We start from the raw sequence: 21,623 nt of genomic DNA, 5'->3' as shown, positions 1-21,623 counted from the left end.
CGGTTCAGGTGTCGGGTCCTCGAGCTCTGGTCTCAGGCAGTAATTGGAAGGATCCTCTCCCTTCTTGTTCTGTAATCCTACTGTGAAAAGTCTCCAAATTCTTTTATTCAGTACAGTCAGCAACTTAAGGGTTTCACCACGAGTTCTGGCAGCATGATTTACGGGAGTTAGTATGCGAGCTCCGCACCTCGTGGAGAAGACCGAGGAATGCGCGCAACGGATTTTCCCGGCAGAGAAAAGGAACCGGGATCCCGCCTCCGCGGCCCGGCCGGGGGCTCCGCCCCCAGAGCGGAGAGGGCGGGGCGTGCGGCGCGCGCGTGCGCGCGGAAGCAGGAAGGGCAGAGCTAAAGCGGGCGGGCGCGCGGGAGCCGGCGGTGCAGTGGTGGCTCTGCCATGTCGGCGCACCAGCGGGGCACGGAGCTCGGTAAGGGCCTGCGGTCGCTCCCTCCCCTCTCCGTTGCTCCCGGTCCCCTGTCTCTTCGAGCCTCGCGCCGCCCGGTGCCCTGGCCAGGGGTCTCCGGGGCGCGTGCTCCCCGGGGCGGGAGGCGCAGGCTCGGCGGCCGCACCTGGGAGACGCCGCACTTGGGAGAAAGCCCCTGCGCACCTGGACCCCGCAAACCTTGACTCCCAAGCCTTATATTTATAAGCGGAAGGAATAGGAAAGGATTAGACTTTTATCTTCCAACTCATTGCGAAAACAAACAAACAAACAAACAAACAAAACCCCCAAAGACCCCCGGACAAACCAGATGAAAACCTCCCTTCCACGTTCCTAATAGAATTATCTTGTGCGATTTAATGCCGGGTTTCCATAGGTAATTGTTAACACAGCCGTATCCCCAGAGTGAGCGTGCTGTTGGAAAAGTTGTCTCTGGACTATATAACTTAATGTAAATTGTATGATTTTTAGAAGTACAGCGACTTCTAAAAGTGCTTGGATTACTTCCTCATTTATTTCATTTCACTGATGTTCTAAAATATTTCTGGCAAGAAAACTTAGTTTTGATTTTCCAAAATGTGAAAAATTCGCAATTCAAACATAGCAAAAGCGTGATGGAGCCAAAGGTTAAGGATCTCAGATTAAGTATTATAGCTTGCATATCGGTATCCTGGATCTTCAGTTTAGCTCTGTGACATCGGGCAAATAACTTAATCACTCTGTGCTTAAATTTCTTAATCTGTAAAATGATTATAATAGTAGCACTTACCTCATAAATTGGTTTGGAGATTAAATGAGAGGATGTTAATTGTTTGGCACATTGTGAGTACGTAGTAAGTATATAATAGTATTATATATATATAGTAAGTATATAATAGTTTACTAGGTACTCACAATGTACCAGGTAAGTATGTACAGTAATAGTATTAAAAGGAGAATTCTGTTTTTAGGGGCCAGTTTTGAGAAAATTAGCTATAAATTGTATGTAAGTCATACGGGTACACTTTTTTCTTTAGAAGAGACTGTTCTAACTAGAGTCTAGGCTTCATGAGATGGTCCAGAACTTTTGTCGAATGGTAAGAGCTTGTCTTTATACAGGCAGGTGATTTCCTCACCGAACTGATTCTCCTTTACTCACTGCCCTTTAGCAGGTTATATTTTAAACTCTAGTTCTATCTTTGGAATGTGGACTTTAGTAATAAAGGAGTTCCCTAGATTGGAAGATCCAGAAAGATGATGTATGGGGGATAGGGATGGGCTGTGAGTCTTAGTCACCTTGGTATCTTCAGGGTATGGCTGCGTGACTTTGTTCGCCATTTGATGCACTGTTATTTCCCCAAAACTTAGCAGTTTATTTTTCTTTCAAGAAACACAATCCTCCTTCTCTTTCTTATTGAGGTATAGTTGACATATAATTTTTTAAACTTTATTTGCAAGAATTAGAATCACATCCATTCATTTGTTGAAAAGTAACAGTATAGACAAAAATCAATTGCTATGTAGAATAATAGTAAATGTGATTTTTATGCAGCTATTTAAATGATCATAGTTTTGTTTTATTCTCTTTGTTTAAATAACATCAGATATATTTCAAGGGTGTTTTTCCTTCACTGGTATTAATCATTAATCCAGACAGAGATTTGGCCTAAAATAAATTATTTGAAATATTTATGTACTAGGAAAAAAAATCATTCAGTATTAATTTATGCAGTTTATTAGTTGATGCCTTTTATAGTTTTCTAATTAAAAGTTTTTTAAAATAAACACTAACTTTTTTAAAGAAATAAACTTTTATTCCCTTATTATGAAGGAATTCATGTTTATTGTAAAAATTTTAGAAAATACAATTAGAACAAAAAACTAAAATTATTACTGATACAGTCACTAATTTATATTGTAGTGCATATATATACTTCTAGTTGATAGACTTTTTTTTTTAATAAATAGGTTCATTTGAGACTGAATCTGACCCTCATGATAAAACCTTCAAGGAAAACATTCTTTTATGGACCCATTGGACCTGAGAAAGAAAGAACAGACCCTCTAATGTTCATTTTTATGTCAGTGTTTAGTGATCAATCCTATGTTTAAGATATTTTCTACTTAAAACATTAATTTCTCATTTTCTCCAACTTATACATAAAGCTAAGAACCTCTTTGGGCAGTGTTTGCCGTTAAGTGGGTAGGTGACAGCTGTGTCCTCCTATGGAGAAGGCTTGACCAGTTTGGAATCAGAAGGAAAAAGAACCCTAAATCTGGTCTAGCTCCAGCCTGTGGCTTTGGCCAGGCTACTCGCTTTCTTTGAACAGTAGATCAGCGGTTCTCAGAGTGTGGTTCTGGGACCTACAGCATTAACATTAGGTGACAGCTCATTAGAAATGCAAATTCTCAGGCCACATTGATCTCTTAATGAGTCAGAAACTCTGGGGGTGGGGCCTGGCATTCTGGTGGTTTTAAAGTGGTTCTGAAATGCACTCAGATTTGAGAACCACTGGCTTAAAGATCTTTATGGCTCTATGGAGTGCTTCTGGCCCTTTGCATTCTATTAAAATGGACCGATGATGTTCTTTTCCTTATTCTGCTAGATGCCTGTTAAGTTTTGCCTAACATGTAGGTGCAGCAGGGGCAGCGATCTTTCTTTTCTTTATTGATGTATCCCAGGCAGTTAGGATAGTGTCCGGTACACAGAAGGCCCACAAACATGCCTGCTGAATGCAGGAGTGAATTTAGAACTACTCCTTGCTTGGGAGCACTGGGGTGTCCACCTGGGCCCTTGTGTGTGGACAGGTGCTGTGCAGTCTCTACCTTCTCCCTCTTTTCTGAATAACGTTACAATTCAATTTTGTTACTTCTGTCTTTAAAGAGATTTCAAGAGGCTTACGAAGCATGTTGGCAGTGTGGCTTCCTTTCAAATGTGATTTTCTTTGGAGGCATCTGGAAAATGGGGGTGTTGTATTAGGTGACTTCTAAGGGTCTCTGCTCTGTATCTGTCTGTATATCTGTAAGGTCTTGTGTTCAGAAAGGAAATTTACAAAGATATCTGAAAAACAGAAAAAAAACTAATTGAAAACTGATTTTCAACTGGGACGGGATGGGGACAGTTCTACGAATTTCCTGTGTTGCAGTAAAAAGAGATTGTTTTAGGCATATATCCACAATTGGAATGATCAGGGACCATGATTACTGAGGAATGTTTTGCTCTGTAGGGGCATTTTTTGTAATCCAAGTCAGAACAAACAGAAAGGGCAGTTTATTTGCTTAAAATACACATAAACAAGATCCGTTTTGGATTAGTTGCCAAACCAAGAAGCAAGATGGGATTTTGTATTTTACGGAGCACTGTTATTCATCCAAAAAGTAGTTATTCAGTACCGATTGTGAACTGGGTAGTATTACCCTGGGCTCTGGGGATACAAGATGGACAAGGGTAGTCCCTGCCTTCACAGAGCTAGGTCCGATCCCTAGCTGGGCATCGAGCCAAAACTACAATTAAAATAAGTGCAAATGTGATATGCAGTTACTTTGCATTTATTTTTGTCTATTAAAGAGATTAGATAGTTGTGCCTAAACTGTACCTTAAATGAGTTGCCATAACAGAGTTCTGGCCCTCTTGGCCTTGTAACTTTTATTTTCCCTTTAAGAACTTAGATGAAAATCAAAATGTAAGTAACTCATTTCTGCCACTTGTGCTAAGGCATAACTTTGGTGTAGAATGCTTCTGATTTTGGTGGTGGTGATTTTTCCACTACAAAGTTATCTTAGAAAAGTTAACAAAATTTTTTTTGACTGGAATCTTAAACCTTAAAGTTAGGCAAAGCATGGGTTGCTTGCACAATAATTCTTTATTTAACACTAGACACCATGCCTAGGTGCTGGGTATAATGATGGTGGTTACCACAGAGCTTTAGTTTTGTGCCAGGTACTATACTGAGTGCTTTTTGCATTATCTTGTTGCATAACCCACATCTTAACCATTGCAATTTGTTTGGGGGAAGATGAAGTTTATCCTGAGGGAGAATGGAAGTATCCAAACTTTGGTGGATTATGAGAGTAAGCTTAGATGTAACTGAATAAGAAATTTTCTGTGGTGGCATCTTAAAGCCAGCCTTCCTCTGGGATTTCTTCAGGTAGGTGCGCTGATGTGCCTCAGAGCATCATGGGGTGGGGACCTGGGAGTGAGCTCCAAGTGGTCAGGGTTTTTTTTATTGGTTGGATTGTTTTCTTTTTCTTGTCTCTTTGTATTTTTGAAAACCCCAGCTCTCATACTTATGAAATGCCTGCATTAGTACCTGTTTTCACTAACGGAAAGAAATTCAAAAGAATTTTTGCTTTTATGAAAAGTTACTAGACCTACTAATATAGGTCTTCCATAAAAGTGAAATGGCATAATGAGAACTTTCGGAAAGTGGGTGATACTTTTCACTTTGTGCCAGTTCGGCTGACCAAAGTTTTCCTAGGAGCCCTCTACTTTCAGATAGTAGGGGAAACCTGTATTGATTATAAACCTGAATAACAAAACTTTTTTGCTGTACTTTTTTTTTTTTTGTCCATGGCTCATGGTCCTAGCTGCTTCGTGGCATGTGGGATCTTCCCGGACCGGGGCACGAACCCGCGTCCCCTGCATCGGGAGGTGGACTCTCAACCACTGCGCCACCAGGGAAGCCCTTTTTTTTTTTAAACTTTAAAGCAATGTCAAACTTTTAGTAAAGTTGTAAGTGCAGTAGAAAGAACTTTTTCCTTTGAACCACCTGATGAACACGGTTGACTGACATGATGCATCACCACCCCTGGATACTTGAGTATTTCCTATGGGTAAGGACAGTTTCCTCAAAGGCTGCAACAACCCTGCAGTCCTCAAAGTGAGACCTTTAACATGGATACATTACTACCATCCAATCCACCAACTTCATTCACGTTTGGCCAGTTGTCCAAACAGTTTTTTATTTCAAAAAGATCCGTTTCACAATCATATGTTGCCTTTAATTGTCGTGTCTTTTTAGTCTTCAGGCTGAAATGATTGCTCAGTGTTTCACTGACTTTTGCAGCATACGGGCCAGTTATTTTATAGGATGTTCCTCCGTTTCTGTCTGCAGTGTTTTTTTCGTGGTTAGATTCAGATTATGCATCTCTGGCAGGAATTTCACAGAAATGCTGCTGTGTTCTTCTCATTGCATCCTGTTAGGTAGCACATGGTATTGATTTGTCTCATTATTGATGGTGTTCATTTTGATTATTCGATTAAGGTGCTGTCTCCTAGGCTTCACCACTGTAAAGTTACTTTTTAACCTTTGTAATTCATATGTATTTTGTGTGGTGGCGCTTTGAAACTATTTAAGTACCCTGTTTCTCTGCAGATTTTCAATTTATTTATGTTTGTTTATATTAGTATATATTTGAGGTTTCCTATTTTTTCCAAATGGGTTGTTATTGTTACTATTATTATTTAATATTCAAATTGTTTAGATTTTGCTAAGGGGAGCCCCTTCAGCCTAGCTTCTCTCGCTGTCTGACGTGTACCATTATTTTTGAAGTACTTCATTCTTTTTTGGCTTAACAAGGTGTCCCAGGCTCATCTTATACTTTCCCTGCCCCAGCACTAGAGTCAGCTCTTTCTCCAAGGAATGTTTCTTTCAGTGTATAATGGTATTTAGATGCCATGATCTGGGCGGTAGGTATGTGCATGGTGACTGGAATGTCTCTGCTCTGAATCCCCTTACTTGGTAGAGCTAGAGAATGTGTACACACACACACGCACACATGTTTACTTTTGTAACTGTCTACTTACCATCTATCTATATCTCTCTATATAGTGAAAACCAGGAGTTCAGACTGAGTCCTCCAATTCCAGTACAATACCACGGATTTGTTCCATTTTTCTCTCTTTGCATATTTGAAACCCTTCACATGCTGGGCTGTACATACTCCACGGCCAGTAGACATTCTTCTGGACTTACTCAGGGTCTGACACTCTGAGCTGGGTACCTTCATCCAGCCTGGCCTCCAACTGCTTGCATCAGGCTGCTGCCCACATTGATACCCCCCAGCAGGTCTATGGCTCTCTGGGCCAGGCTGCCCATCCATGTAGATAGCCTCCTTTTCCTGCTTGTCTCGACTTCCATGTCTGGCTCCCCCTTCCCTTCGTGCAGACACCCTCTGTGTTGCGATTGGACTCTGACCTACCCCCCGTGCTTAAGTGCCCCCCTAGCTTGTTGGGCTCCCATAGCCCACTGTGGGCCATAGTGAGTCCCCCTCCTGACCTGGCTCAAATGACTCCCACCCTCCACCCTTGGGGAGTTAGGACAGTTGTTTAGGAGGGGAGGGGACCAGAATGCATTTAAAAAATTTATTCTTATATATTATAAACTTATACACATTAAAAAAAAAAAACCCAAACAAAGTAGGGTTCCTGCTATTCCTGGCACTGGTTACTTGTTGCTCATGGTAATGGCTGGGATACCAGAGTGACCATAGCCTGGTCTCTGCTTTCCTGAAGCTCACAGTCAACGAAGGGACACTGTCATGTACATCATCACAGGAGGATACAGGTGACCATATAGAAGTAATCAGACTGGAAACTAATGGAGGAATTTACAGATAGTCCAGGGGAGGTTTTTGACAGGGAGTAGTTTCTGCAAAGGAACTTACCCAAAACAGCCTGGCATGTTTCATTAACTATAGGAACCCAATTTTCAGATTTCTGATGTAATCTCATTCTGTAATGGCTAACAGTGATATTTTAGTGAAGAAAGAAGAAAAAAACCCTTCGTATTCTATGTATGAAATTCATCCACAGAGTCAACATGACGATCGTCTACGCTTTTAGGTTTTAAATTGGGCATCCTTTTCTGAACTCAAACTTTGATTTTACCTTAGACGTCTTTTACCATTTGCTTATAAGCATGAGTGATGAGTCTGTGTTTTATTATTCTGATACTGTTTTGGTAAACAGAAAGAACTATAATCATTTGGGTTTGTTGTATAATTAAATAATTAAAAGTTTTCCATGGTGCTTGCTAATTAAAAAAAAAAACAAACAATTTTTTTTTTTAAAGCATCTGAGCTCTGTGGATTTTAATTGTTAGGAGGGAACACGAAGTTCAGGCGCTCATTTGAAATGGGATACCTCTGCCGGGAAAGAAAGATTAGTCAACGAGACAGCGGAGAGAGCCCTGGAGGATGCGATTTAGACGTGTCACTAGAAATTGTTTAAGTGGAGAGCGCTGGCCCCTTTAAAACGCTGCCTGTCACTGGAGGATTGGGTCACCTTGAAATGTGTTCATCTTTGAGTTAAAGGCATAAAAAGGCACTTTGAAATTTTTCAGTTAACTTTGGTGTGTGGTGTGTGTGCATCTGTGGATGTACCTCTCCTCTGCCTGCCTCAGCCATGAATAGTCATTTCCCTGGAAACCGAAGTGGTCGCACAAGAAGGATAAATGTTTCATCTCCGCTCCAGCAAACTATACAGATTTGTAAGTGTTGAGACTCTCCCGGGCTGCAACTTCTGTGTTTGTAGAGTCAGGCCTACTTCCCCTAAAGCAAAGTCTGAGATAAGAGCAGCCTCTGGTAATTACTTCCTAAAAAGGTGCCACTTAAGTGGTGCTTTGGTTCTCCTGGAATGTGGTTAATAATGTCAAGATTGTGGTGTTTAATGTCTGGTAAAAATATTCAAATTAACTGCTCTTGTAATTCAGATTCAGGTAAGCTTTGCAACTGAACACCTAGTGGACACAACTCCTGCCCCATGGCCACAGCGTAGAGGTGTGTTTGTGTGTGTGTAAGTGTGTGATTTCATTCAGTGTCTAACATTTGGCATTGAACTAGGTGTCTGGCATGTTTAAGGTCTACAGACTATTATCTCTGATGTAGAGATCTTTGTATAAACATTACTTAGGAATATGTCAAACACTGTTTCCTAGGGAAATAAATAGTGCCCGCATTTATAAAGCTACCTTTTTTTTTTTTTTTAAACATGTCACAGTTTCACAGCAGGAAGGCATCTTAGGTATCAGTCTCACAGATAATACCTTGTATTACAGACAAGTAAATGGGGACCTAAGGAAGGTAAAGCTATGGTCACAGGGCTGGTTAGAGGCAGTGCTGGACTTGAGACTCAGGCTCTGTCTTTGCTGATTTATTCCAATACATTTGCGTTACCTCCATTTACCGTTAGCTTTGTAGGAGCTCGGCTGGGCTCTGGCCCTGAATCAGGATCACCTGAGATGCTTGTTAAAAATGCAGATTCCTGAGCTCCACAATAGCTTGCATTACCCATATGAGAGGAGGAGCCCAGGAATCTACATTTCACAAGCTCCCCAGATGGTTCTCACGAACCCTGCAGATTGAGAACCCTGCAGTAAGCCAGAGTGACCCAGATCAATTAGAGTTTCAGGGAATCTTCCGTTACTGTATCCAGTTGGCTTGTATCCGTGGGTTCCGCATCCCTAAAGGGCTGATTGTACTGTGCCATTTTCTGTAAGATATTTGAGCATCTGTAGATTTTGGTATCCGTGGGACTCCCGGGACGAATCCTGTGGATACCGAGGGACGACTGGATTACTTGTTTGAGAAATCCTTTCTCTGTCACTTTTACCTTTACGTTAATATCTTTTTTTTTTTTTTTTTTTGTGGTACGCGGGTCTCTCACTGTTGTGGCCTCTCCCGTTGAGCACAGGCTCCGGACGCGCAGGCTCAGCGGCCATGGCTCACGGGCCCAGCCACTCCGTGGCACGTGGGATCTTCCCGGACCGGGGCACGAACCCGTGTCCCCTGCATCGGCAGGCGGACTCTCAACCACTGCACCACCAGGGAAGCCCTATCTTTTATATGTCATAGTTGTTTTTTTGTTTGTTTGTTTGTTTGTTTGTTTGTTTGTTTTTTTGCGGTACGCGGGCCTCTCACTGCTGTGGACTCTCCCGTTGCAGAGCATAGGCTCCGGACGCACAGGCTCAGCGGTCATGGCTCACGGGCCCAGCCGCTCCGCAGCATGTGGGATCTTCCTGGACCGGGGCACGAACCCGTGTCCCCTGCATCGGCAGGCGGACTCTCAACCACTGTGCCACCGGGGAAGCCCAGTAGATGTCTTTTAAATTATTTTGATTTTTTTTTCTCTGTAACTTTGCTTCTCACCATGTCGATTACCTGTTCCTTAACACCAAAGATGGTAACTCCTACATAAGAGGCATACCTATCTGAAAACTTTGGAAAATGAATCAGTGTGGAGGTTTTACTCTTTCAAAGTATGAATGAAAAATGTTTAAAATTTATGCCATTTAGGATGAAATTTTCTTAAACTTAAGTATCTTTAAAAGATGTTTTTGCCTAATAGGTAGTATATAGTCATAGAAATTTTAAAAAAATGTATAAATAGAATGAAATTAAACTTGCCCACTATCACACCGTGGAGAAGCAGAACTCTGAAGGTTTAGTCTCTGTGTGAAGTAGAGTGCACTGGGTAACATTTAATTGTTTTTTAGCGACTTGGAGGATCGTCATTACAAGCATGTTAAGTCCTTGTAAGTTCTCTGTATCGTAAGTACTCAGTAAATATTAACTTTTAGTAATAAAAGGTATAAATGGACTCCTGAGGCTTTTAGAGCCACTTTTCTCTAAAGTGCCTGGGCTGCTCTGCTTTTTTGGTTCACTGAGTATATTTTTTTTTTTGCAGTATGCGGGCCTCTCACTGTTGCGGCCTCTCCCGTTGTGGCGAGGTTTCTAGAATTGTGAGAAAACTAAGAGCAAGAGGGTTCTGAGTGGAGGTTCCAGCGGCCTTCCACAGTTGAGGTCTGCAAGAGAATTAAGCCTTAATGCCCTAAGGCATTAAGCCTTAATGCCTAAGGCATCATGTACAATGAAACAGTTTTTCTCTGATGCATTTGGAAGGGTACTAGTTCTCTCCTGGGAGGAATGAGAAAGTAGTCATTCAGATTTATTATTTGTTCTCTGGTTCAGATGAGGAACTGTGGTTAAGAAAGGCTAAGGCTCTCCAGTAAGTCGGGTGCATAAACGCCATCTGTGATGCTGTGAGATCTCTATTCACAGATCAGAGCCCTTCTCTTTACTTAGCCTGTGCTTCTTGGTGACATGCCAGAAAGGTACAGTTACTGCTTGCCTGATTTTTTTTTTTTAAACAATAGTTAGTTTGTCTCATGGCACCAGTTCTGTGTTGAGCTCCTGGAGTGTTCTTAATAAATATCTGTTGACAAACCAATTGACTGTTTTTTACCTTTTTATTATGAAGGTTTTCAAACATTCGTAGAGATGGAGAGGTTGCGGTAATGAACCATATACCTATCCCCTAGATTCAACAGTCATAGTTTGCTGCACTTGCTTTACTAGTCCCCCTTTTTGCTATAGTATTTGAAAGTAAATCCAAACTGACGTCATACTATTTTGCCCCTACTACTTTTATATTTATCTCTAGAACACCGTATTGTTACAGAACTACTTGATCATTATCATGCTGACAAAGTTAAACTTGATTTGCTTAGAATATTTTGAAAGGGAGATGCTCTTGCTTTCATGAAGATGGTAGTATGAATACCATTACAATAAAAGTTAATATTGATTGAGTCCTTAAAATATACAAAGTCATATAGCTAAGTACATGCATTAGCCTGTACTTTCTTCCTCCCAACAATTTTATATAGTCAGTACCATTTTTATCCTGATTTTACAAAGTGAGGGGGCTGGGTTTTGAGAGGTAAGGCATCTTACCTATAATCGTATAGCTGGCAACAGTGGTGGGCTGGGACTCAGCCCTAGTCTGTGTGACTTGGGAGACTGCTCTTAACCTCAGAATGACCTTGCCTCTTTATATACTTATTTTTAATTTTTCATACTTATGTTTGTTATTCTTCATATAACCTCACATTCCATATATGACCAACTGCTAATTACCAGTCTTAATTGGAAACCAATGAAGGTAGACAGGAAATCTATAGATAATCTCCAAATGTTATTATTTATTTATTATTATTTTTTTGCGGACGCGGGCCTCTCACCATTGCGGCCTCTCCTGTTGAGGAGCACAGGCTCCGGACGCGCAGGCTCAGTGGCCATGGCTCACGGGCCCAGCCGCTCCGCGGCATGTGGGATCTTCCCGGAGCGGGACACGAACCCGTGTACCCTGCATCGGCAGGCGGACTCTCAACCACTGCGCCACCAGGGAAGCCCCGGGAAGCAGTGTTTTGAATCAGCACGTGGTGATTGCCACTCGAATTCAGTTTTGAACAGAGGTTCCCAGGCATTGTTGGCAGTCACGGTGCTCCATAATGTGACGGGGTTGGTTTGTTGGTTTTGGAAGGCTGTGTCAACTGGAGCCCTGTCTGCTTACAATCGGGGTGTTTTATTTTATTTTTTTAACATCTTTATTGGAGTATAGTTGCTTTACAATGGTGTGTTAGTTTCTGCTGTATAACAAAGTGAATCAGCTATACATATACATACATCCCCATATCTCCTCCTTCTTGCGTCTCCCTCCCACCCTCCCAATCCCACCCCTCTAGGTGTTCACAAAGCACTGAGCTGATCTCCCTGTGCTATGCAGCTGCTTCCCGCTAGCTATCTGTTTTACATTTGGTAGTGTATATGTGCCCATGCCACTCTCTCACTTCGTCCCAGCTTACCCTTTCCCCTCCCCGTGTCCTCAAGTCCATTCTCTAGTAGGTCTGCGTCTTTATTCCTGTCCTGCCCCTAGGTTCTTCAGAAACTTTTTTTTTTTTCTTAAATTCCATATCTATGTGTTAGCATATGGTATTTGTTTTTCTCTTTCTGACTTACTTCACTCTGTATGACAGACTCTAGGTCCATCCACCTCACTACAAATAACTCAATTTCATTTCTTTTTATGACCGAGTAATATTCCGTTATATATATGTGCTACATCTTCTTTATCCATATTTTAGCACATGTTAGATGCCTGCTGTTTTAGGGGTACACCTACATCCCAAGCTCCTCCTGCGTGTGTTTAAATATATGTATTTAAACACAGATAAAGGCATTACTGGAGAGCGGGAGACTGTGGTATGCAGGGATGTGGAAAGCGTTTGATATTTTCTGTAAATAAGAAGGTAGTGAGAAGGTGATAGAAGGCATGTATGGTACGTACAGTAGCTATGCAATAAATGTTTATTTTTAAAATTTTTATTTTTCTTTCAAAACTTAGTTCACTTTGGGTTCAAAGGTTGATCTCTTGTCCCAGTTTGAGAATTTGGGTATGTAGTTCGAGACCACCCAGATTAAACCTTTCTGCAAATAAATATATATGTTGTGAAGTATAGCTTTTTATTTATTTTTTAAATTTTTTTCTGTCTGCGCCGCATGACATGTGGGACCTTAGTTCCCCAACCAGTGATCAAACCTGGGCCCCCTGCAGTGGAAGTGTGGAGTCCTAACCACTGGACTGCTAGGGAAGTCCAGTATAGCCACTTTTTTGAAAGGAAATTGGCCTTTGAAGTCAGACTGCCTGGGATTCAAATCCTGATTCTTCTACCCATGATGTTTGAGTTTTCACACCTAAAAAAACATGGTGAATAAAAGCTAGGCCACAGGGTGAAGATTAAATGAGGCATTACATGTAGAGCAGCAGGCATGGTGCCTGGAACGTTGTGAGCTACAATAAGGATTACTTACCCTTCTCTTTACACAGGATATAATAGGAATGTTGGAAAGTTCTGACCTCAGCGCCGAAGAATAACTGATTGTGAACAAGGATATTTGCCAACTGGAATATAATGCCAGAATGCCAGAATGTCAGAATGCCAGTGTATGCTAGAGTGTAATGGGGTTGAAGTTTGTACTCAGTACTACCTTTATAGTGATTTGCTTCCCTTCATATGGAAACTTTAAAGGTAGTTATCATTAGGGGCTTTTCCCCCCAATGGGAATTTATCCATCCTAAGTTCTTTTATTTTTTAAATTTTTATTTATTTATTTATTTATTTTGGTGATCAGCGTTTTTGAAAACTGATAAATAGCCAGACTGTAGTGTTTATTGGATAAGTCTCATTGGTGCCATCCTATGACTATTTTAGGTAACTAATCACAGACAAGTGTTCATACACTATTACTTGAGAATGGCGATATTTTTTGGTAAAAGTGGACATTGGTTTCAAAATCGAAATAAACAAATTTTAATAGCAAAATTGTAGTGATTCTCCAGAGGTCATTTAAAAAGTATTTGCCTAAAAGGTGAAGTGTCAGGAATAATATGAACTCATAAACTTCCATTAACATATTTATTCTTTCTTTTTTGGGGGGAGATTAACATACTTATTTAAATTTAAATGAAGTAGTTTTTATTATTATTTTTAGTTCTATCATGTAGCCTTTAAATTATGCTTATGATATTTTGATAGGATTAGTCGTGTGCAGGTCTGTTCTAGCATGTAAGGATACTTGCAGACTCTAGCTTGTGTGACTAGCATGACGTCCAGCATGGGTAGCAGCTTTATGAATAATGTTTTCTATTAAAAAAAATGCCCAGAGCGTTTTGGGATGCTTTCAGATTTTAATTTAGGAAAGTCTGTAATCAAGTCTGTCATCGAGAGGAAAGAGTTAAATAGGTTTTCTCTGAGGCTCTTAGCTCCTAGAGTAATTAATCAGATCTTCTCCAAGGACTGAGAGATGGATCTTTACCAATAGGGGGCCAAAGTTTTCCAGCTGCTTGATGAATTTCTCTGAGGTCTAACGATTGCTTCTGAACATTAGGCACACTTAGGGGCTTGGAGAAACTGTTTAGAAGTTTTCTCAGAGTATATTGAATTGAAAGGCTAAGTATTTGGAAATCCAAATGTGGTTTAGTAAGTTTTATGATGTGTCTTTACGAGAGTGTACAGTAGAGTGGTAAAACCAAGATCTTGGCAATGAAGTGTCTTGTATTATGGGAAACTATTAACACATTTATTTAAGATGTTAATTTGTCTGAAAAAACATGCGGTTTCCAAATTCGACAAGCATATATGAGCCCATGAAGGTTCTTAACTTGCTTTGCATGGAAAAGTAACAGGTATAGAGACTGAAGAACCAATGCTTGATTTAGGCTGATAGAGTGAATCTGTTTTATAAGGGCAAAAAATAGGCTAGGTAGAGTGTAAAAGAAAATGTAAAGGACTTTTTGTCTTCTTGCTTCTTAGATTTTTTTCTGCTATCCTTACAAAGCAAAGCGTCTGGGATATGGTGAAATGTCAGTTATATTATAAGTCCATATGTTAAGTCTGAGTCCAGAATGTAAGTTCTGGTGGTCTATAGAAGGGAGATGTTGCGCCTTTTAGGAGTATAATGGTATACTTTCTAATGACATTTCTGAAATAGAGGGAAAATGAAATACAGGAATGCCTTGTTTTATTGCACTTTAGTGTACTTGGCAGAAGTTGTGCTTTTTACAAATTGAAGGTTTGTGGCAACCCTGCGTCGAGCAAGTCTATCCCCACCATTTTCCAACAGCATTTGCTCATTTCTTGTCTCTCTGTCACGTTTTGGTAACCCTTGCAGTATTTCAAACTTTTTCATTGTTATTATATTTGTTATGGTAATCTGTGACTTGGGATCTTTGATGTTACTGTTGTAATTGTTTTGGGGCGCCACGAACCACACTCATATAAGATGGCAAACTTAATCAATAATCGTTGTGTGTGTTCTGACTGCTCTACCGGCCTGCCGTTCCCCCATCTCTCTCCCTCTCCTCAGGCCTTCCTATTCCCTGTGGCTCAACAGTATTGAAATCAGGCCAGTTAATAACTCTACAATGGCCTGTAAGTGTTCAAGTGAAAGGAAGAGTCGCGCATCTCTCATTTTAAATCAAAAGCTAGAAATGATTAAGCTTAGTGAGAGAGGAATGCTGATAGGCCTCTTGCACCAAACAATCAAGTTGTGAATGCCAAAGAAAAGTTCTTGAAGGAACTTAAAAGTGCTACTCCAGTGAATACACAAATGATAAGACAGCGAAGCAGCCTTTTGCTGATATGGAGAAGATTGTAGTGGTCTGGATAGAAGATCAAACCAGTCACAGCATTGCCTTAAGTGAAATTCTAATCCAGAACTAGGCCCTAGCTCTCTTCAATTCTGTGAAGGCTGAGAGAGGTGAGGAAGCTGCAGAAGAGAAGTTTGAAGCTAGCAAAGGTTGGTTCATGAGGTTTAAGGAAAGAATCCATCTCCAAAACATCAAAGTGCAAGGTGAAGCAGCAAGTGCTGATGTAGAAGCTGCAGCAAGTTATCCAGAAGGTCTAGTTCAAATAATGCAGGTGGCTACACTAAACAACAGATTTTCAGTGTAGATGAAATAGCTCTATTTTGGAAGAAGATGCCGTGTAGGACTTTCATAACTAGAGAGGAAAAGTCAGTGCCTGGCTTCAAAGCTTCAAAGGGCAGGCTAATTAACTGTCTTGTTAGGAGCTAATGCAGCTGGTGACTTTAGTTTGAAGCCAGTGCTATTTACCATTCTGAAATCCTGAGAATTATGCAAAATCTACTCTGCCTGCGCTCTATAAATGAAACAACAAAGCCTGGATGACAGCACATCTGTTTATAGTACGGTTTACTGACTATTTTAAATCCACAGTGAGACCTACTGCTCAGAAGAAGAAAATATTCCTTTCAAAATATTACTGCTCATTGACAACGCACCTGGTCACCCAAGGGCTCTGATGGAGGCGTACAATGAGATTAATGTTGTTTTCATGCCTGCTGACAACAACATCCATCCTGCAGCACATGGATTAAGGAGTAATTTTGATTTTCAATTCTTATTATTCAAGAAACACATTTTGTGAGGCTGCCATGTGATTCCTATGATGGATCTGGGCAAAGTAAATTGAAAACCTTCTGGAAAGTATTCACCATTCTAGATGTCACTAAGAACATTCATGATTCATGGGAAGAGGTCAAAATAACAACGTAAACAGGAGTTTGGAAGAAGATGATTCCAACCCCCATGGATGACTTTGAGGGGTCTAAGACTTCAGCGGGGGGAAGTAACTGCAGATGTGGTGGAAACAGCAAGAGAACTAGAAGTGGAGCCTGAAGGTGTGACTGAATTGCTGCAGTCTCATGATAAAACTTGAACGAATGAGGAGTTGCTTCTTATGGATGAGCAAAGACAGTGGTTTCTTGAGATGGAACCTACTCCTGGTGAATATACTGTGAAGAGTCTTGAAATGACAACAGAAGATCTAGAATATTACATAAGCTTAGTTGATGAAGACGTGGCAGGGTTTAAGAAGATTGAGTCCAATTTTGAAAGAAGTTCTTCTGTGGGTCAAATGCTGTCAAACAGCATTGCACGCTACAGAGAAATCGTTGGTGAAAGGAAGAATCAACTGATGCAGCAGACTTCATTGTGGTCTTATTTTAAGAAATTCCCACAGCCACTGCAACCTTCAGCAACCACGACCCTGATCAGTCAGCAGCCATCAGCTTCATGGCAGGACCCTTCACCAGCAAAAAACATTACGATTCACTAAAGGTTCAGATGATGGTTAGCATTTTTTAGCAAGTTATTTTTTAATTAAGGCATATACATTTTTTTAGAAATAGTGCTATTGCACGCTTAATAGATTACAGTACAGGATAAGCATAACTTTTATATACACTGGGAAACCAAAAAATTGTATGACTTTATCGCGATATTCACTTTATTGCAGTGGTCTGGAACTGCACCTGCAGGATCTCTGAGGTCGGCCTGTAACAGGATGGAACTTAGAGAATTACTAGAGAGAATTTAGTCTTATCTAAAGAGAGTTCTAGGGGCTTCCCTGGTGGCTCAGTGGTTGAGAGTCTGCCTGCCGATGCAGTGGATGCGGGTTCATGCCCCGGTCCGGGAGGATCCCACATGCCGTGGAGCGGCTGGGCCCGTGAGCCATGGCTGCTGAGCCTGTGCGTCCGGAGCCTGTGCTCCGCAACGGGAGAGGCCACATCAGTGAGAGGCCCGCGTACCGCAAAAAAAAAAAAAAAAAAAAAAAGAGAGAGTTCTAGTTTTTGCCTTTGGCTTTGGGAGGTAATCTCGAAGTCCTTGAAATGTCCTGCCTGATAAGAGTGGTTTGGGGCCACACCAGATGACCTAACAATGTGGTTCATGGTGAATGCTTTGGGTCATGGGTATCCGGGCACGGTAACCATGTCTTTGTGACCAAACCCTCATAAAAACTCTGGATGCCGAGGCCCAGATGAGCTTCCTTGGTTGGCAGTACTCTGCATATTACCATGCATTGCTGCCAAGAGGAGTTAAAGCTGGTCATTATTCCACTGAGAGGGGACAGCTGGAGTCTCTGTGTTTGGAACTCTCCTGGACTCTGCCTCGTATGTCTCTTCCTTGGCTGATTTTAATCCATATTCTTTTGCTGTGATAAACCGTAACTGTGAGTATGATATTGACAGCTTTTTAGCTTTCAGTGAGTTCTAGAAGTCCTTTTGGTAAATTATCAAACCCGACGGTGGTCTTGGGGGCCTCCCCACCCCACTACTTATAATTGATGTGAGAAATGAGTGTTGTCCTTGGAAAATTCCTCTGATTTTTGTATCAGTAAAAAGCTCATTAGATGCTTTTTGGGCATGAGTGGGGCTTATCAACTATAGGATGATCCTGCTGGGACATTTCATGGAAAGACTCCCAGCTGTTCATTAACTTTGGGTCTTTCTTCTTGGCCTGGTCCATTTCTGCGGAGTTGAATCCTCCAGTCTTTTGCCTGGGGGAACAGAGGCTAGACTGCTCGTGTTCTGAGGGTAGAGGAAGGGAAGGGAGCTGGTGGTAGCTCTGGATTTCAACTGTCACTGTTCCTTCTGTTTTCTCTATGATAATCTTGACAGCAGAAGTAGTACAGGGTGTTGAGAGAGCACGTTGTTAGGGGCACCTAATGTATATGGGGTGTCAGGGGAAGCTTCATAGAGAATGATTAAACTGATATCTGAAGGATAAGAAAGGAGCTTGCCAGGTGAGAATGAGGGAGTAGTATTCTAGGCAGAGGGCTTATAAATTTGAGTAGATATATCAGTATTACTTGGGAAAGGGGAGCAAGTAAGTTGTCAATTTGTTAACAACCGTCTATATAATCAGAAAAATAGCACCAGGGATGTAATACCAAAGGTGATTTGTAGATTGAAGGGAATCCCTCTTTTGGTGGTTCGTTATATTAACTGATGAATACCGTGTCTTTTTCAGATATGTAAATAAAGGCAGTGAGGTTCTAAATGAAATTCTTGCTTAGGAGTCAGGATTTAAACTTACCACATCGGGTGTGAGAAGTTGGACTTTGTGAAGAGTTGAATGTTTACATTAGTCCTAAGTTTTCTTGTTCATTTGTCTTAAGTTGCTTGTTGACTTTGTCTTCTAGATGTCACTTGAGGTTTGTTTGTTTTTTTTAGTGGTAATATGACCAATTAGAGTAGTTTTAAGTAGATGGTGAAATTTAGATTAGCTATTACTTGTACCTAACTATTCAGATGGCAAACTAATGGTTTGCAAGAACTTTTGAATTTGCCTTTAGAATCCTAGGGCAGATTATAATGACACTTCCCAGGTTTAAAACTTTGAAATGTCTCCCGTTTTTCTGTTGAGTTAGATATAATTGTCTCAGTCTACCAATCTTCATCTTTCAGGCTTTGTTTCTGTTTCTCTCTGATATGTACTTGATTCTTCAGAAAAGAAAGAAAAGTTTGATTTTTCCTGAACTAAATTTGAGTTCTTCCACCTTAGGGTCTTGCTTCAGATTCTGCTCTTTGCCTTCTCAGCTACCCGCCACCTCCATCGCTACCTCTTCATAGCCGTTGGTGTAGTTCTTCCAATGTGACTTTTTTTTTAGTTCCCCCACCAGCAAACCCTCACTTTCTCTTAAACTTCCATAGCACCGTGCCCCTTGTTTACTCGTTAAAAAGGCAGAATAAGGCTTAAGGTCCTTATTTCTACTCTTATTTTCACACCTCTTGGTTGCAAGTTATCTAACTAATTTTGGCACCTGGTGTGATAAGACTTACTAAATCTGTTTATAGCTGACTTGAATTCAGATTCCTATTTATTTTCCCGTTGATCTGTTTTCAAGTGTTCTCAGTCTGCTTTAGAGAATACATATGTGTTCTAAGTTATCCTTGTTCTGAGTATCTCTTCAGAATATCCCCATTTTATTTACATCTGTATTTGACATTGTAATTTGATACCAAAGGCAAAAGAGCCTACCCATTTGGCCCTGTTGTTTTTTTTCCTTTTAACTATTTCTTTCAACTGTTTTAAACTAACTTATTTTTTTCCTCCCAGGTTTTGAAAGAAGTAAATGTTCGTTATACAGAATTGGCAGAAACTGGGCTGTAGTTTTCCCCCCTTTCCATTCTGTCTTACATACCAGCTGATCAAATCAATTAACAGGGGTTCTCCAGAATCTCACATGTGGGGTCCTCTGTCTAAATTTCAAGATTCTCTGTGACCTGCTACCACCTTATGCCACCTTATGCCACCATATCTTTACTCCCAAACACAACTTTGGTCATTGTTATTGTTCTGTGAACAGACCATCACCATTCCTATATTGGTCTTTATTCCTATTATACCCATTTGAAATGTCTTCCCTCTCCTTGACTTGCAGTTAATTTCTGCTCATCTATCAGGGCAAGTAGGATTGTTGAAAGCTTCCCTGGCCGGCCTAGCCTTCTCAGAGTGACGGAGTATAGTGACGGAGTTGGAGCCAGAACCCAGTGTCCCGCCCTTTTCTGTAGTGTCATGTCCTCTGTTTCCCACTCCTGCTCAGATCCATTGAATGGTGACTGGCACACCAAGCTGGCTGGCTCTTTCCTCCTTGTCAGTGATGGCTTTCTAACCTGGTGGGTAAGTTAATCAGCGAAGACCTATATCATCACACCAGCTGTACTATAAAAACATTGTACAAGTGCCTAGCACAGTCAGTGCTCCATAAACAGTTGTCTGTGGTTTTCCAACTCCAAATCCAATAGTGCCCATAGCACAGAACCAGAATCTGGAATTCCTTTCTTCCAGGGCAGTGCTGTGTATCCAGAGCTGGTGCCCGTCATGCTCCTCTGAAGCTCCTAACGTGGCAGCCTAGTATAGGGCCTCAGTAGATGGCCTGTGGGTTCAGTCATGTTACCACTATGCTGTTAAAAGTTTTACAGTAAATTCACTTGGAACTCTAGTAAATTAAAAACAAAATGGGTGGGAACTATTGAATATTTTAACCGCCTCTGTCTTTTACTTTTTGGTTCAAGCCAAGAGTACATTTCTCAAACAGCTTTGATAAGTGGACTGCTGAGAAAAACTATACAGTCCCAACCTGGCAGGTTAACAGTTCTTTGAACTAGTTAAGGAAATGCTTCCTACTGGAAACCTGGAGAAATACTTAGTTTCTGAAAAACCTTTTGATAATGCTTCCCCTAAGAGTTTAAGAAAAATGCCAACAGAGTAAAAAGTACTGCTTTTTCATAGATTTCAACATGTTTAAACAATAGCAGAAAAGAGTACAAGGGAAATAGCTGCTGTTTGTTCCCCAGGGAGGTCAGTCATTGGTTGACACCAGTTTTATAATGGCAAATAATATTTTCAGTGCTAACAGAACTCTTGGCAGGAGAGCTTAGAAAAATAACTGATGGACATCAAGTTAAAGGTAATTTTGAAAAGTGAAAAGTATGTTAGCTTTGTAAATAAATTGAGGTGAAGTTAAAAACCTGGGCACCCATTGCTATGCTATTTTAACCTACAGAGTTTCACTGTCATTTTTAAAAACATTTAATTGAGGTATGTCTTAGTCTATTCAGGCTGCTGTAGCAGAAATATCATAGAATGTGCAGCTTATAAGAAACAGGAATTTATTTCTCACAGTTCTGGAGGCTGGGAAGTCCAAGATCAAGGTGCCGGCAGATGCGATGTTTGATGAGGACCAGCTTCCTCGTTGGTGGCTGTGTTTTCACTGTAACCTGACAAGGGAAAGGGGCAGGGGATCTCTCTGGGGCCTTTTTTATAAGGGCAGTAATTCCATTCATGAGGGCTCCATCGTCATGACCTGTTAATCTCCTAGGGGCCCCAACCTCCAAATACAATTACTTGGGGAATTAGGTTTCGACATATGAATCAGGGTAGAGGGAGGGCACAGGCATGCAGAGCTAGCAGGGCATAATGTATACAGTAAAGTGTTCTAATCATAAATGTATTGTTTAGTTTTTACATACCTATATAAGTGAGTTTCAGTGTAATTTG

General features: G+C 40.9%; 1 protein-coding gene across 1 annotated transcript in view; it reads left to right on the top strand.

Annotated features, from left to right (window-relative positions):
* The first annotated feature begins 317 nt into the window (after positions 1-317).
* Positions 318-21,623, top strand: part of DERA (deoxyribose-phosphate aldolase) — a 103,233-nt gene continuing 81,927 nt past the window's right edge. The window contains exon 1 of the mRNA XM_082634934.1: positions 318-424. Coding sequence (XP_082491060.1) covers positions 394-424 — 31 coding nt within the window. The 5' untranslated portion in view covers positions 318-393. The remainder of the gene's footprint in view (positions 425-21,623) is intronic.

The sequence above is a fragment of the Mesoplodon mirus genome (genome assembly GCF_964341445.2).
Source record: "Mesoplodon mirus genome assembly, chromosome: 11".
In the NCBI taxonomy this organism is placed as follows: Eukaryota; Metazoa; Chordata; class Mammalia; order Artiodactyla; family Ziphiidae; genus Mesoplodon; species Mesoplodon mirus.
Note: the sequence above shows the minus strand (reverse complement) of the source record. Positions and strands in the feature narration are given on the sequence as shown.